Genomic DNA, 16,068 nt, shown 5'->3' with positions numbered 1-16,068 from the left:
ATAACCTTCGCTAGAGAAACCAACATGACCTGCCGGCAGGTATGGTGCGCGCATGCGCACTGCCGCTTTGGCGTCATTCTCGACAGCAGGTACCGCGCCGTCTGAAGACGTGGCCTTGCAGTCTGACACACGCTTCCGTGGTCTGTATGCTATTGCTCACAGATGATATTTCACGAGGCGCAGCAAAAAACACAGGGTGAAGATGATACGTAAGGCACATTGATGTCATCAGCCTAACCCTTACGCGTCATTTTTTTCTATTTCCCCGCGTAGCTTTTGCATCGCGTGGAAGTTACAAGCGAACTCTTTGGCGTGTTTTTATACCGCCATTTTCTCAAATGTCTATGTGGTAGATAAGTATCCATAGATAAGAAGGACCACGAGACAATGGCGATATTCAATAAACATTTATTGAAACGCTGCGGCTGCCATGCTGCCTTAACTAACCCTTGTCGATACCTGAGACAGTGGTTATCAGCTAGGAAATTGGTTTGCACGGTTATATCTGAGTGGAAGAGGCATACTATATAGGTGCCCCAGCACATGCTGATAACCTAAAAAGTCAAAGTTTGTGTACTTTTGAAACAACATGTCGAAGATAGGGCCATGACTTCCAAAATAATGCACAGTATTGAAGAAAATTACGGCAACATCACAGTCTGGAACTGTGAAACTGTTGAATGACTACTTTTCTACAAATCCTGTAATGAAGCTGCAGAGATGAAACGCTCACTGTCCGCTCGAGCAACTTCCTACCCGCTTCAAGGATATATAAACATTGTGCCTTGAAAAAGTTCACCTAGGACACCGAAGATCAGCAGCTGGATATTGTGCATCGGATATAAAATTGTGAAGAACATGAACATTCAGCAAATATTTTAAATGCAGTAATTACCCTGGACAATTCAAGCGTTATCGTAGCAGTAATAAATAGAGTTATCCCCGATGCACTTGAAGTATATAACATGTCTGCCGGTTATGGGGCTTCCACGGAAAATGAAAAATGTTATACCTCTCATATTATAATTTCACATTGGCCGAAAACGAGTTATGAGGAATTTTCATTCAGCCCTAATTGACACAGACGTTTGAAAATTTGCCTGCCTAGTTCGTCTCCAAAGCCCCACATTATACTAAAATGTAAAATATCGTATATAAAATATAACACAAGACAGGGGTAATTGGAGACCACACGGAGAAGCCTTCGTCCTGCAGTGGACATAAATAGGCTGATGATTACGATAGTGATGATGATGATAGTCTTCATGAGTAACTTTGTATCTTCGTCAGCCTGTGAGAACTGACATATAACGTTTTTGAATGCTCGCAGTCGCATTGCGAGCTACTCATTAAAGATTATCCTGTGGTGAGCACGGCATCAAATCATTTAGTGGTGCAGACGGGAGAGCCAGTATCAGCGTATTGCGCTGAAATATATAACCTGAACGTCACAAATGCTCGCATATAACAGCTGCTCTTCACTGATCCCTTGCGGCAAGAACATCAAGTGCGTGAAAAAAAAAAGAACACCGCATATCCATGAAGTGAATGATGATGAGGGGGCGAAGCACCGGCCGGGGGAAGCGTTGTCCGTAAGCCGGAAGCTGCCTTCCGGTTCCGACTTCCGGAACTGGAACCGGAAACGCAACCGGAAGTGGAACCGAAAACGGAACTGGAAGCAGGAAGCCGGAGCGTGGCGTACATATATATAGGGTGTTTCAGCGAACGCTTTGCAAAATTCATAAAGGTTCCCTGCGGCAGATAGTACAATTATAGTTCATGAGCTGCTCTACTAGAAGAGGCGGACATTACTTGCACAAGAAATTGAAATGCATAATCGACTAATTAACAAAAATTGACTAATTAAGTTTTTAACTATTTATTTTATGGCCCATATTGTAATTTACAAATTGTAGCCGTGGAGTTCGCAAGGCGGATCCACTTGGAAGGAATTCTCGAGATGCACCAGTTTCAAGCTAATTTCCGAAGTTTGCGGAGAAATGCATTGGCGTTCCAGTTAGTTTCTTAGAAAAATGTCGCTTTATGCATTGAAGCACAAAGTTAACTGCCTTGCCAACTCCACGAATAGAATTTGTAAACTGCAATATGGGCCATCAGTTAATTAGGTAAAAATTTAATTAGTGAATATTTGTTAATTAGTCGATTATGCATTTCAATTTTTGTGCAAGTAATATCAGCCTCTTCGAGTAGACCAGCTCCTTAACTAGAAGTAGGCTATCTTCCATCGGCAACCTTTAATAATTTTGAAAGTGTTCGCTGAAATACCCTGTATACGTTTCGCGATAACCAGCACCAGTTTCGGGAGGAGAAAGACAAACAATAGTGATAGCGACATCACCGAGAAGTAAAACCGACTCCTTATTGGCTACACAAAGCCTATCTCGTGTTACGGGAATAAGGAATGTTAAGTTGAGAAGTGTGGCCCATGATACCATATTTTGTACTCTCGTCATAGTTACCGAGAACGCCGAGATAGAGCACACTTGATCGGCTGATTTACCGAGGTAGGCCGTTGGCAAATCGCCAAGAAGCAGCATGGAAAGTTTGCTTGAGATTTCTGGTTTTATGACTTAATTATTGCTCAAGGTTGTTTGACGCCACAAGTATTCACTTAGTAAATCATTGTTGGAATTTAAATTGTCCTTTATTGTGCCAACCATAGTTTGTATAAAGTCTTTAATACGTTGATATCGTTGTGAATGCTTCAGGCTTTCAAAGGAAGCTGTGAATTGTTTATTAGGGCAGAAAGCTTTTTGATTTTTTGTTCAATACTTTATTATTCGCCACATATTTCAAGCGCAAGGAAGTATCAGCCCCTGCGCCTTGATGGAGTACGATCGAACACGTCAATACACTCCTGTTCACGCGTCGACCTTCAACGAAACAGCACATGACAGCTATGAAAATACAAATAGGGTGATTTATAAAGACAGAAAAAAACATTGCTGAAAAATTTACAAATTACATCGAATATAAGAGACTCTGCCTGTGGGGTTCGCTGCAGAACATTACTTCGCTTGACGGCAGTAATGGCTCGTGTGCTCAGATTTGCTATAGTTGCGTTGGCGCTAATTACTGCTGCAGAACTATGTAATGGATCTGAAGATACGAACACAGCTGAGTCTGCTGACACTGGTGCTACAAATACCTTCTACCAGGTAATATTTTTCTTGGTAAAAGGTCTGAAAACACAGTATTGCCTTATGCGCATTGTTTTTGTCGTTTTGAGAAGTGCTCTGCGCAAGACTCGCATTACAGGCTAATTGGCGAGCAAAGCTTTTGTGTACTGGAGATTACTTATACAAGAACATCAACGACCTCCAGAAAAGTGGTAAGAAATAATTTAGGTTAGGCACTGTTTTGCGAACAATTCATGTCAGGAGCCAGTTCAATACCAAGCACTAGAACAATTTGTTCTTATAATACAGAAGTGAGTAACTGTGGTTAACAAGTTTCTTGCGGTCGCATTGTTTGGGTGCTTCGCGGCACTTTCCCCGGGCTATCTATGTTTTTATATTTCTATCTAACCATTTTCACGCTTTCCTGGGCAAATGGGTAGTCAGTGGTGACATGGTGAGTGAATACACATTTCTCGGATGCAATCAAGCTATCTTGCTGGCTTCCCAGAACGAGGAACAGAGGCGTCATTATCTAACGTAACCATTATCTAATTCAGGGTTAAGGTAACAAGGTTACAAAACAACCATCGGATCAACTTGTGGTCTCTGAGTATCTGGCAATATGTACACATGTGTCGCTCTTCAACGAACGTATTTTAGGTTGGCATGGGACCCTGTAGACGTGGGACTGGGTAGGTACCGCTCTTCCAAGAAAGTCTTCGATGCTAACTTCGAAAACTGTGTATGCGCTACTCATTCTTTGGTCTACAATGAACGTATTGGTTGCCAGCTTGGGTCACCGACTATGTGCCAGCGGGTGTGTACCGCTCTTCAATAAATATCTTTGACGCCAACTTGCTAACCCGGTATGTGCCATTTGGAATGTACCGCTCTACCATCGCGAAACGAGAATGAGAAAAGGATAAAGGAATGTGAGGGAGACTAACCAGGGTTGAGCCCGGTCGAGTAAAATGCGGTAAGGCAAGGGGGAAGGGAGGGAAAGTGGAAGAGAAGGGAAAGACCGTTGCGGATATCGAGACGTAGTAACAGTTGGCTGCTGTATGTCGAAGACGCTCACTTAATGCGATAGCCTTTCCGCGTCATCGAATCTCCTACTCGAGTTGTTCACAGATCCCGCGACGGAGAGCTAATAAGACATTATAGGGCCGCGTTCAAGCCGCAGAACATTGCCACCCTTTAGTAAGTTAGTAGTTAATATTGCAGTAGAGGGCACAATGCAAAGAGGCAGGCAAGGACAAGATGAATGAGTGGCACGTGCTAACCACCGGAGCTTCTAAACAAAGGAATTACCCCTTGGCATAGCTCGCAGATTCGGACGGCTGGTAGTCACGCCGTTACTCCACTGGGAACCTGCACGACTAGAGTTCGGATTCTAGGTTGCTCATTCGCATCGAGCTGCTTTGTCGTACGCCAATACTCTCATGATGTCATTCTCAGGGTTGACTTTCTGCAGGAATCCGGTGCTCTTATTGACCTACAGGGAGACGTAGTTACTTACTCAGCCGAACTGCCAATCGACGGGTACGACGAGCAGCTACTTGACGACGCCCTTCGTGTTTCCGTCGAAAGTGTTGCGCTTCCTCCATGAGTCAGTGTCTTGGTCGACATGATGTCCGATGGAATGCGCGAAGATGAAGCGGTCACAGAAAGTAACTTATCGCATCTACTGACGCCACGTATTAATGCGGCTAGGAGTGTGCTACCGCTTCGTGCTGGCCGACCTCAGTTGCTTGTCACCAACTTCCGCAGCGAGCATCGACACCTTTTCGACAGTACTTCTATAGTGCTGGCCGACGAAATAGAAAAATTGACTGCATGTTTTTCCTCTGAAGCAATTGGTAAGGCTGACAAGTCACTGGGCAACCTCGACATTAATAAATTAAATAATGGGGTTGTACGTCCAAAAGCACGATTTAATTATGAGGCACGCCGTAGTGGGGGACTCCGCAAACTTGGACCCCCTGGGGTTCTTTCATGTGCACCTAAATCTAAGTAGACGGGTGTTTTCGCATTTCGCCCCCGTTGAAATGCGGCCGTCGTGGCCGGGATTCGATCCCACGACCTCATGCTCAGCAGCCCAACACCATAGCCACTCTGTATCGATATTAATACAGAGTTATTGCAAGACATCATGGAAGCTCTGTGTGAACTCTTCCTGGAAATCAAGGCATGTTTCGTAAGTTCATCGAAGGTACGCCAGACCAAGCAATCGACGGGTACGACGAGCAGCTACTTGACGACGCCCTTCGTGTTTCTGTCGAAAGTGTTTCCTCCACGAGTCAGTGTCTTGGTCGACATGATGTCCGATGGAATGCGCGAAGGTGAAGCGGCGGCAGGATCATCCCATGCGACGACGCACGCCGGATGCGTCAGCAGCTATACTGCGTGCCGACAAAAGGCGAAGCGATTAGTTCGCAAGTAAGAGAGAAGCTTGAAGACGGCGTTATCGAATGCTCCAGCAGCTCTTGGTCATCTCTGGTCGTTCTTGTCAAAAAGAAAGATGGAACGCTACGCATCTGCGTCTACTACCAGAAGCTCAACACCGTAAATAAAAAGGACGTCTACTCACTGCCACGTGTCGAAGACTTGTTGGATAGACTGCGGAGCAACAGAACACACTGCCTACAGAACAAAAAACCACGATTTTTTGTTCCGCCTTGGAAAGCTCTAGAAAAAAAGCTCAATTTGAGATTAGGTTGAATAAAAGAAATTCTTACAGCCCTTGGTGGAATGAAGAATGCACTCGAGACTACAGAAATAGAAAATCTGATTGCAAAACATTATTACATAACCAGAGTCCCCAAAATTGGAGTGACTATAACGTTTTTCGAGCTGTCTTTAAATATACAGTTTCTAAAGCCAAAGATGAATTTGACTGTTAGCATTTTGATTTCTTGCCTAACAATAAAAATAAGCGTGCATTGTTCCGTTTTCTCCGCCGTAGAAAAGTTCTTCCGCATCAAAATAATATTGACTCTATAATCTTAAGTAGCGATGAAATAAAACAATCACTATAAAAAATCGCGAAGGGATTATAAATTAGATTCTCTTCCGTATTGCCAAGTTGTTCTCGCTTACGAAGAGCATCAGATGACTTTACAGAAATCCCTATGTTGAAATTGGCTGAAATTGTGGAGCGGCTTCCAGATTCAGCTCCCGGCGTGGATGGGGTAACATCTGCTGTTATCAGAATTTTATTTAAGGAAGCTTCTGATTACCTTTTAGCTAATGTAAATTACTCAAATAAGTTTTCATGAATTCCGTCTGCGTGGAAAATCGCTAAAGTGACCCCACTTCTTAAAAATCATGGGGAAGGATATACAATAGATAACATCAGGCCATTTGCGCTAACTTCCAATTAGGTTAAATTATCTCAAAGAATTTTATATGCCAGTATGATTAAATTTATACAAAAGAAATACTTGCTTAGCCCCTGGGAAATTGTATTCTGACCATCATGTTCCCTTTAGCATGCTCACGTGGACTTAGAAAGTAGAATAAAATTAGCACGGCAACCGAGACAAATAGGTGCTCTTGTGACATTAGACATTTCGAAATCCTGCGACAGCATAGCTCACTTTATTGTATGAGATATATTGCGCAATCTAGAGATTCCAAATTATTTTTCAAACTGGATTGATGAATTTTTAAATCAAAGAACTCTTTATTGCTCTCTAAGAGGATTTTCCTCGAGTATATATAATCAATCAAGTCGTGTTCCTCAAGGATCTGTCACTTCAGCATTACTATTTAACATTCTGATGTGTTCCATTCCTCTTCATGAAGATGTACAAACATACGTATACACAGATGACATTCTTTCTTCGCATCAGACAGTGATACCCACTCTCTACATTATCGACTACAGAACTACCGGCACGCCATAGAAACCTGGTTAAACAAAATTCGCCTTTCACTTAACGTTACCAAATGCTCGATATTGGTTTTGCCTCTTAACAATCCCGTTAACATATTGCTATCCTATCGCCTCGCAACTATACCTCAAGTGGAGTCGGTGAAATATTTAGGTGTTGTATATGACGGTTCCCTCAGCTGTCTCGGCCACATTGACCATATAGTTAAAAAAAAGGAGTGAGAACAGTTGGTATGCTACGAAAGCTGTGGAACAGTCTGTTCGGAATGCGGGGAGATCCACTTTTAATTTTATATAAAATGTATGTGCGGCCCATTTTAGAATTTGGATGTGTATTATTTTCTGGTGCGCCAGCTAACAAATTACGTCCCCTTGCTCTGCTTGAGCAGAAAGCCCTACGACTATGTTGAGGATTACCGAAATGTGTTGCCAATAACATGCTACACCAAGAAGTCAGGTTGCCTTCAATATTGTGTAGATTTCGTTTACTGACGGTGCAAACAGTCTTAAAATTGTATGAATCCCCTGTTACAAGATTAGAATACATATTCATTTCCCAGCCTGCACTATTCTTCGGAGTACACTGGCCTCGTTTTCATGCACCACAGGTGGTCTTCGTACAAACATTGATCAATCGCTCAAATGTAGATATCTGCAGCGGAGGTGCCGCCTATTTGTGATGTGTGAGAGAACCTAAAAATCATATATCATGACACCTACCCAAACAGCGCAAAAATGTCTTATATTATAATAAATGGCCTATTACAAGGCCATTTATTGATTTTATCTATCAGTACGGTCATTGCGACAGACGCATCAGAGTGTGAAGAAAAATCTGGAATTGGCATTTTCTCTCCGGCTCTTGATTGTTCATTCGTAATCAGGATTCTGGACTTTTCCGTATTTCTTGCCGAATTTCTAGCTGGAGTTCTAGCCCTACGCAAACTAAATTCATCAATATCGGTGGCAGTAATATTAACAGATTCTTTATCTTTATGTTCCTCGCTCACAGCAAATAGTGTCACTAACCTTTTAAGTACATTTCATTTTCTAGTGCTAGCCCACATAAATTTAATTAGATTGCTTTGAGTGCATGGACATAAGGTATTAGTCATGAGCTAAATGGCTGACAGTCTCGCAAGAGCGGCCCTCAGTGGCCCTGTATTACCATTACTTCCTACAATAATTGAATATCTCCTGAATCTAGTAGTCATGAGCAGGAGATATTCAATTATTCAAGACTTTTTGAACCGAGCCGTAGCTAATTTCTCAAAATATCGACACCTCCTGTTCCCTTGGCTAAAAAAGTTCTTTCAGACCAGAAAAACTGAAGGCATCTTTACCCGATTAGGTTGTCGAGTACCAATATTAAACTTCTATCGTCACAGGGCTGGTCTGGTGTCCTCCCCTCTTGGCCCATTCTGTGGAGACGATGAAACAATAGATCATTTTTTTTTCATATTCTGGTGCTGTTTTTCTTCTTTAAGGAAACATATTCTGGAATCAAGATATACACAGCTTGGTTTAAGATTTTCTACTCTAAATATCCTTTCTTTAGGAGCCTCCTCTCTTGCAAAGTGCCACAGGGATATTTGCTCAGCCGTGGAGGATTTTATAAGTGCTTCAAACAGATTTTCTTGAATTCTTAAGGACATATTTTTGGTCATTTTCTCCAGTTAGCTTTACCAATTTTAGTAATAACAAAAGTTGCCTAATTTCATCCAAATCTTGGCCAATCCCTCGCAGTGGGTATGCGCCATCATATAAGAAATACCATACCATACCATAACAGCCGGCCTAGGAACGGGTGCTGTCTCTGTGTCTGTTCCTTTACAATAACAGAGTTGAAGAAAGCCCAGCTTTAAATCGCTCCAGCCTTAAGTACCGTACTGCGGAGGCCTGACGTCCTCCTGCATCTCGCCGCCCTGGGTCCGTCCGGCGAGGGAACGCCGTCAATGCTTCTCTTGTCATGGATGCCATACCTGGGACTACCCCTATCTCAGAGCCGCCAAGGAATGACGTCCTCGCTGCCTTAGACATGGATTCTCGCCGTCCTGGGTGCCTCCTGCGGCTAGGGAACGCCGTCCACGCTTAACATGCCCTGGATCTCTGCCCCACGAGATCATCGACAACTAAGCCAACAAAGGATGTAGTTCTTACGGCTACAGTGAGTACCGCGGCCACCACCAGCTCTGGCTCAATGGATGCCGTTCACGCTGCCTTGGCCACTGGTCCGACTGGCCCGAGTAGTGCGGCCGCTGCCGCCGCCTCAGGGTGCGCGGATTCCGCCCCTGGCTCAACGGTGGCTCAACCGGCAGCTTAACCGACGTCATGTGATCCCTTTCGCTGCTGTCACAGCAGCTGCACTACATCGTTTCAGCCACTTCCGGTTTTCCTCTAGCAGTCTTTTCATCACCTGGTGCCTTGGAACTACCGGAGTTCCATGGATTTCAGAATGACCCCATTCTGTAGGTGCAAGCAGCCAACGCACTTGGCGCATGCCATGCCTGGCCCGACATCACAATATGGCTGGTTGCAGTGGGGCGACTTCGAGGTGCCGCCAAGGCATGGAAAAACTACGAAGGTATCAAACAGCGGTCCCGGCCTGAATGGAGTGCAGCTCTAATATCTGTATTCGGCCAGCTTCAGCCTGCGGTGAGTCCAACCAGCGAAGTTCTGCGCACGGTGCTCCGGCGAGCACTGCTTCGATGCTGGGGCAGGTATGCCAGCAACGCGTCGACAGAGCGGTCCGCAGGCTGCCTCGCCGCAGACGCCGCCTCACCGGGGGTCGCCGTCTGCTTCACCTCTGAAGATGGGAAGCGCATGGTGACCACCGCTTCAACCAGTATCCCGCTTCCGATAGGACTACCTAGTAATCACCCGCTTCTTCATGCCTGCGCTGCCCCTACATTCCCGAGCATCAGCTGCGGCTCGTCATCATCGAAGATCTGACTGAGAACCAACGGTTCAGCAACAGAGGCAGCGAGTCCAGCCCTCAGCCAACACTGCATTAGTCACAGGCCTCCGCTTTGAACTCCATGTCGGCGTCCTCTGCCATTCATGGCGAACCCGGCAGCAAGGCCTACAATACAGTGGATGAAGCTGCATCCGCAGCGGCGTCGGAAGTACAGGCATGCGGTGGCGACGCCGGAAATGTGCAGTACTGCGACCCCAGGGACATGGACCCATCCGCCGTGGATCTGCGACTGCTGAACGCTGAGGAGCAGCGCAACAAAAGCCCGACTCCGACGCACGCCACCCCTGCCCCAAAGGGGGCGCCTTCCACTAACGAGATGGCCCGCCAGCGGCACATGTACGAGACAGCGTTAGACTTAGGTTTCAAGCGGCGAGATCCCGACCAGGGCTTGGACCGAAGGGCCCAGAGTCCTGTGGTCATCCTACAATGGCTGCAGCAGCAGCCGCGTGCAGGCCCCCTCTGCCTGGTGCTGTCGTCCTCCTCGTCTTCATAAGCTTTACTTGTACCGGGTCGCAGGGGAGGCATCACGGGGCAGCCTTCACTGCGGGATGCCTGTTGCCCGAGGCAACCACCGCATCAGGGGAGCAGTGGCAGCACATCGGTGTCTTCTAGTGTTCAGCTGCAACCAACCCCAACACCTCGTGTTTGCAGCGGCAGTTGTGGTGGCAGTCCGTCAGTTCCGATTTCTGCTACAGGAGATCATGGTTTTGCGTTCGGGCGGTAGTCGGCGGCAATTGGCCAGAGTCATCCATTACCACAGTCGCCTATTTCCAAGGACCCCCCCTGCTGCCCCTGTCGGCGCTGTCGCCGTTAAGCCTAGCATCAACGCAGGTGTCGGAGTGCTCCCTTCGGAGTCAGTGCGGCGCCCAAGTCATAGTGGCCACCGCAACGAAGCGCCGCTTCAGAATGGCTCAGACTGTTCCCTCCGGTAATTCAAAGCATCACCATCCTTGGACAGCCTCTCCAACTCTTCTTGTGATAGTCCTCGGGAACCTGAGGGAAGGCGGGGAAGACTTGTAGTAGTCGCACCACTCGCAGTGATCAACGAAGCACCCTTTGAGGGAATCTCCTCGGCGTCGGCTAAGACGGACAGCGCTGAGCGGCGGGATGGTAGACGGCGAGACCTGCGAACAGCACGCAACACTCAATGCCGCCCGCCAGAGAAGCTGGTTGCGCGCTGGACGGCTCACAGATGGCTTCAATGCTTGGACGGGTTGCGTGATTCCAGGCACGCCGGAAACTTGCAGCGTGGCCGAGTGTAAAGACGAAGTGAACCTTGCCGCGGGCGCTCGCACACCGGGCGCTAGGGGGCGAAAGAGGAGATGAGGAGGACGAAGCGGAATATAGAACAGCCGGCCCAGGAACGGGTGCTGTCTCTGTGTCTGTTCCTTTACTATATATATGTATATTTTTTTCACACGCACACATCTGTATCACTTTACGGCTTAGTTCTTTCACCGGCTAACCAGCTGCTACATAGCGCGAGAGGAGCCATACATGACGTAAATGTTATCGCATATTCTCATCGAAAACATATTGCTAGTGAGATTTATACTTACTCTCTAAGATCAGATTTCGTGCGTGACGGAAGCACGTCTGTGCATTGAGGAACTTTCTGTCAGGCTAGAATAAATAACCAGTCATGTTGAATAGTCGACGCACTCGACGTGCAGTACAAATTTCGACGTGCGACGATCACTTTGGTTCGCGTGTGACTTTCTTTTTTGCGGCCACATGTTTGACAAAAGAGACAGTTTATTTGTGATCCAAAAATACATAAAACAGCGGGTTAGAGAGAACGCTGGTTGTTAACAACAATGTCCAATACTCGGATTTGTGTCAATACACAGATTAGGCGCTGCCTTGTTCTTCACTTTCACTAGTAAAACTGGCAATGTAATTAGACAAAACGCCCAATTACAAAATTCTGGTGCTTGAAGCCCGGTCGCTGTTGACCCTTTTCGCGAAGAAGTTTGTTCTAGAGATAGGAGATGGCGTTTTCAGAGGCGCGCCCAACGTCATCTCGGCGACCGCGCACGAATACGAAACCATTATCGCTTCTGCCTTGCTTCTGTGCGACCAGCTGTCGGAAATGCAATAGAGTTTTCGCTGACCCACTGGGCTCCTATCATGCTGGATTGATTCATGCGGATTGAAGACGTGTGAACTAGTTGGTTGCAAAAATACTGACTGGCATATTAAGGAATGTAATGAGTATGTGTGGCCAAGTTCGTGGACCGCTGCTGCAACTGTCCGTACTGGTTTCCTAATCTTCACGTTGTATCACTAATTTTCAATGGAAGGGCTTCAGCCCCGGTACATCGGCGAGAGTGAGCAGCGCTCATTAAACAATGATAAAATGAGTAGCGCCGCTTCCTGCCATAAAAAGGTTTCGTCACGTATAAACATCTACCCCAACTTGCACGGAAGCTTACGCCCACTTTTTCGCCAACGTGTCAAAAATAAGTGAATGGGCACACATTTGAATATATGCGCACTGCATACGCACAATACATGACGGTACTACACCGATAGCGCATGAATGGTCAAAGCTGAATGTTTCGTGACGGCCAACAAGTGAGTTGCTACTGATAATACGTCTTTGCTACAAGCTATTTCAATGTACAGAACAGCTACGTTTAAAGCCTTGTGCGCAGCAAGAACAAATCTAACGGAACTGAGCACACCCGCCAGCGATTAGGCAGAACAAATCAGATTGTGACAGCACCGAGGAACTTTAGTCATCAGAAACGTGACACGTCGCTGCTTCAAAATATTTCCTAAATAAACAACGAAGAGCAGTTTATTTAATTATTTATTTATTTATTTATTTATTTATTTATTTATTTATTTATTTATTTATTTATTTATTGAAAATACTTTCAGTGTCAAAAGGCACTACAGAAAGGAGTGGGCAAAAATGCCAATACGTGCTACTAACAAAATATTACAAGGCATTTTTTAAAGTGACCTTGAACACGAGGTTATCAGCTATGCTTGCGATTGTGGAGGGGAGGTGGTTCTATGCGACCCTTGTTCTAGGAACAAAAGAGTCATCACACAATTTTGTGCGACAAGATGGCAGACCAACCTTGAAGCGATGATCGGTCCTTGAAGAGATATAATGAGGCGGGTGAAACAGGATGTCCTTCAAATCGTTGTTATAATAATAGATTTTGTGAAAAAGATTAAGGCGAGATGATTTTCGACGCAATGAAAGGTCAGGCAAGTTTAGAATTTTCTTCATAGACGTGACACTGGAATGACGTGAATATTTTGATAAGATGAAACGTGCTGCGCGATTCTGAATGGTTTCAAGAGTTTGAATGAGGGTGGTCTGAGTAGGATCCCATATGGCGCATGCGTACTCTAACTTAGAACGTAGCAAGGTTTTGTAAAGTGTTAACTTCAGGGACGATGGTGCATCAAAAATTTTCGATGCAGATAGCCAAGCATGCGATTCGCGTTGTTAGTTACATGTTCGACATGCGCATCCCACGAAAAAGAAGAAGAAATGTTACCACCAAGGCATTTATCACGGTCAACAGATGATAATGGAATATTATCGAGAGAGTAAGTACGCGGACAATGGGTATTAACATGGCGAGAAACTCGCATGCTTTTACATTTAGTTGTATTGGCATAAGGCATTGATTGTACCATTAAAATACCCTATCTAGATCGTGTTGCAGATTGATATTGTTACGATGGGGGTGCGTTTATTTAACAGATGAATTAATGAAAAGGGGCCGCGCCGACACCGAGCCGCTACAAAAACAAGCGTACTTCGTTCTCCCCTTCTTCCGTGCTTGCCGTAGCTTAAGCGTAACACTCCTCCCTTCACAGACGAAGCCCGCTGGGCGAGTAACTGTTACGTCCACTCGGAGTCACGTGGATGACAGCGTTTCAGGCGAGCGACGTGAACAAGCTGCGTCTTCTTAGACCGGTAGCCATTGGACACGAGGCGAGCAATCGCGTAGGTTACATCACTGAGACGCTCGGTGATGACGAAAGGCCCGGTGTAACGAGTCAGAAACTTCTGGCACAGGCCGCGCTTGCGAACTGGTGTCCAAAGCCATACAATGTCCCCTTTGTCGTACGACACATTCTTATGTCGTGAATCGTAGCGGATCTTGGAGTGGTCCTGGGATGCCAACGTACGGAGCTGAGCTAGGCGGCGTGCTTCCTCAGCGCGGGAGACAGTCTGGGCAATAGAAGAGTCCGCATGAGGAGTAATGGTAGAATGGTGTCAAGGAAGTTGCGGGGTGGTCTAACATAAAGAAGATAGAAAGGGCTGTAGCCTGTAGTTTCATGCTTTGCGGTGTTGTAGGCATATGTGATAAAAGGCACTCAGATTTTTTGGCGAAAAACCAGACTCTTGTAGTTTAACAGGCTCCTTACTCTCCTGATATGGCCCCCTGCGACTTCTGGCTGTATCCCAAAATCGAGAGGCCTTTGAAAGGAGCGCGATTTCATACAAGAGAGGAGATTATGGCTGCAACGACAGCTGAGCTCAACTCCATTCCGAAAGAGACCTTTTGCGAATGCTTCAAACAATGGCAGCACCCCTGGGAGAAATGTGTGAAGTCCCAAGGAGACTACTTTGAGGGTAATTAGGTTTCCAACGCTGCAGCTAGGCCACTTTTTTTTTTCTTCGACCAAAGGTCGGATACTTTTCTAAGAGACCTCGTATTGGGAACGACCATCGGGTTTGAATACTTTGTCGCACATTTGGAATAATACGCACAAAAACCAGCAAAGCCTGGGATACATGAAAATGCGAATATTTTCCTTCAAGCAAGCGTTTCATTCACAGCTAGGATCTGCCGATGTACCTGTTCGAAACTAATTCTGACGTCCTAGAACATGCGATTGGAATATGTCACCATCACCTCAACGGCTCGAGTGCAATCGGAATTCGGTAACAGCACTCGACCTTGAAGTCAGGTTGGCGTTTACTGGCAACGCCATGCCGCTAATGTAGTATTTATGTACAGCGCATAAAAGTTGCTTAAAGTTTTTAATCGAAGCCGGTTGGGCCAACTAACAACAGATTTCTCAGTAAGAATTCTATCCGCGTCGTCTGCTGACATGGAGTCGCCAGCTGTATTTGAGATTGTTTGTTTTTGTACGTGCCTTGATTTCGGTTAGAAAACACTCTCAGATGTTCAAGTTTGGATGCTGTAACTGCTACGACAAAAGAGAATGTAAATAAAATCAAAAAGAAGCTGGGCTTTCGGCCGCAACGTGACCAGAGAAGAAAAAATGCCGCCGCCGCCCACGGCGGCCGCTCGGCTAAGTGGTCTTTCTTTTAATATGGCGCCCCTAGCGGCAGGCGCTGGCTCTATATTAAACTGAGGCGGGAGTTTCGTGAGCAGAAAAAGCTATTAGGGACTATGGAAGAGTAGAAGCTGCCCCTCCCTCCCGCGCTGCCTTTCCGTTTTCCCTCTTTCGCGTGCGAGACTGAGTCACCAGTTCCTCTTGCGCCCGGTTGCAAGTAGAGTGTGCTAGACAATGGTCGAGTGGGCCGAACGGCGCTCTGCCGCTGAGGCGCCGCGTGTGGAAAAATAGTGCGAGGGTGCTGCGAGCGAACTGGATTGGGGTGGAGACGCGCTCCGCGGCATATTCAACGTACTTTCGCTGCGGGCGCCGAGGCCGATTGCGCGTACTACGCTCTTAAAATAGTGCTTTATTTCAACTGCAAATTTATGTTTACACCATTTTGCCAAACATATATATTTGAGGCATGGATTATACAACGCGACGTCTTCAATATTGCTGTCGTTGTCAAGCGCGTCGTCTGCTAGCGAGCGCGGGGCGCCCAGTTTTTCTCGCAGAACCTCTGTGCACTACATTTTTTAAAATGTTTTAGTTGCTTCGGTGTGCCCATGACTCTTGACGGCCGGTCCCAAATGTAGTTTTAGCCAGGTGAACTGCTGTTTTTACCACTGTCCCCTAAAGGACATCTTTTAATAAGACATCTTTTAATAAGATTTTAACGCCCACCATCCTATTTGGAGTAGCTCCAAAATTAACGCAACCGGCCGACGACTGGC

At 46.1% G+C, this 16,068-nt stretch overlaps 1 protein-coding gene across 1 annotated transcript in view; it reads left to right on the top strand.

Moving 5' to 3' along the window:
- Positions 1–3,050: 3,050 nt before the first annotated feature.
- LOC125947112 (uncharacterized) overlaps positions 3,051–16,068 on the top strand; it is a 50,639-nt gene continuing 37,621 nt past the window's right edge. Inside the window, exon 1 of the mRNA XM_049671468.1 lies at positions 3,051–3,179. Coding sequence (XP_049527425.1) covers positions 3,051–3,179 — 129 coding nt within the window. The remainder of the gene's footprint in view (positions 3,180–16,068) is intronic.

Source organism: Dermacentor silvarum, chromosome 7 (assembly GCF_013339745.2).
Source record: "Dermacentor silvarum isolate Dsil-2018 chromosome 7, BIME_Dsil_1.4, whole genome shotgun sequence".
NCBI lineage: Eukaryota > Metazoa > Arthropoda > Arachnida > Ixodida > Ixodidae > Dermacentor > Dermacentor silvarum.
The sequence above is the reverse complement of the archived record's forward strand: the minus strand, read 5'-3'. Positions and strand labels throughout refer to the sequence as shown.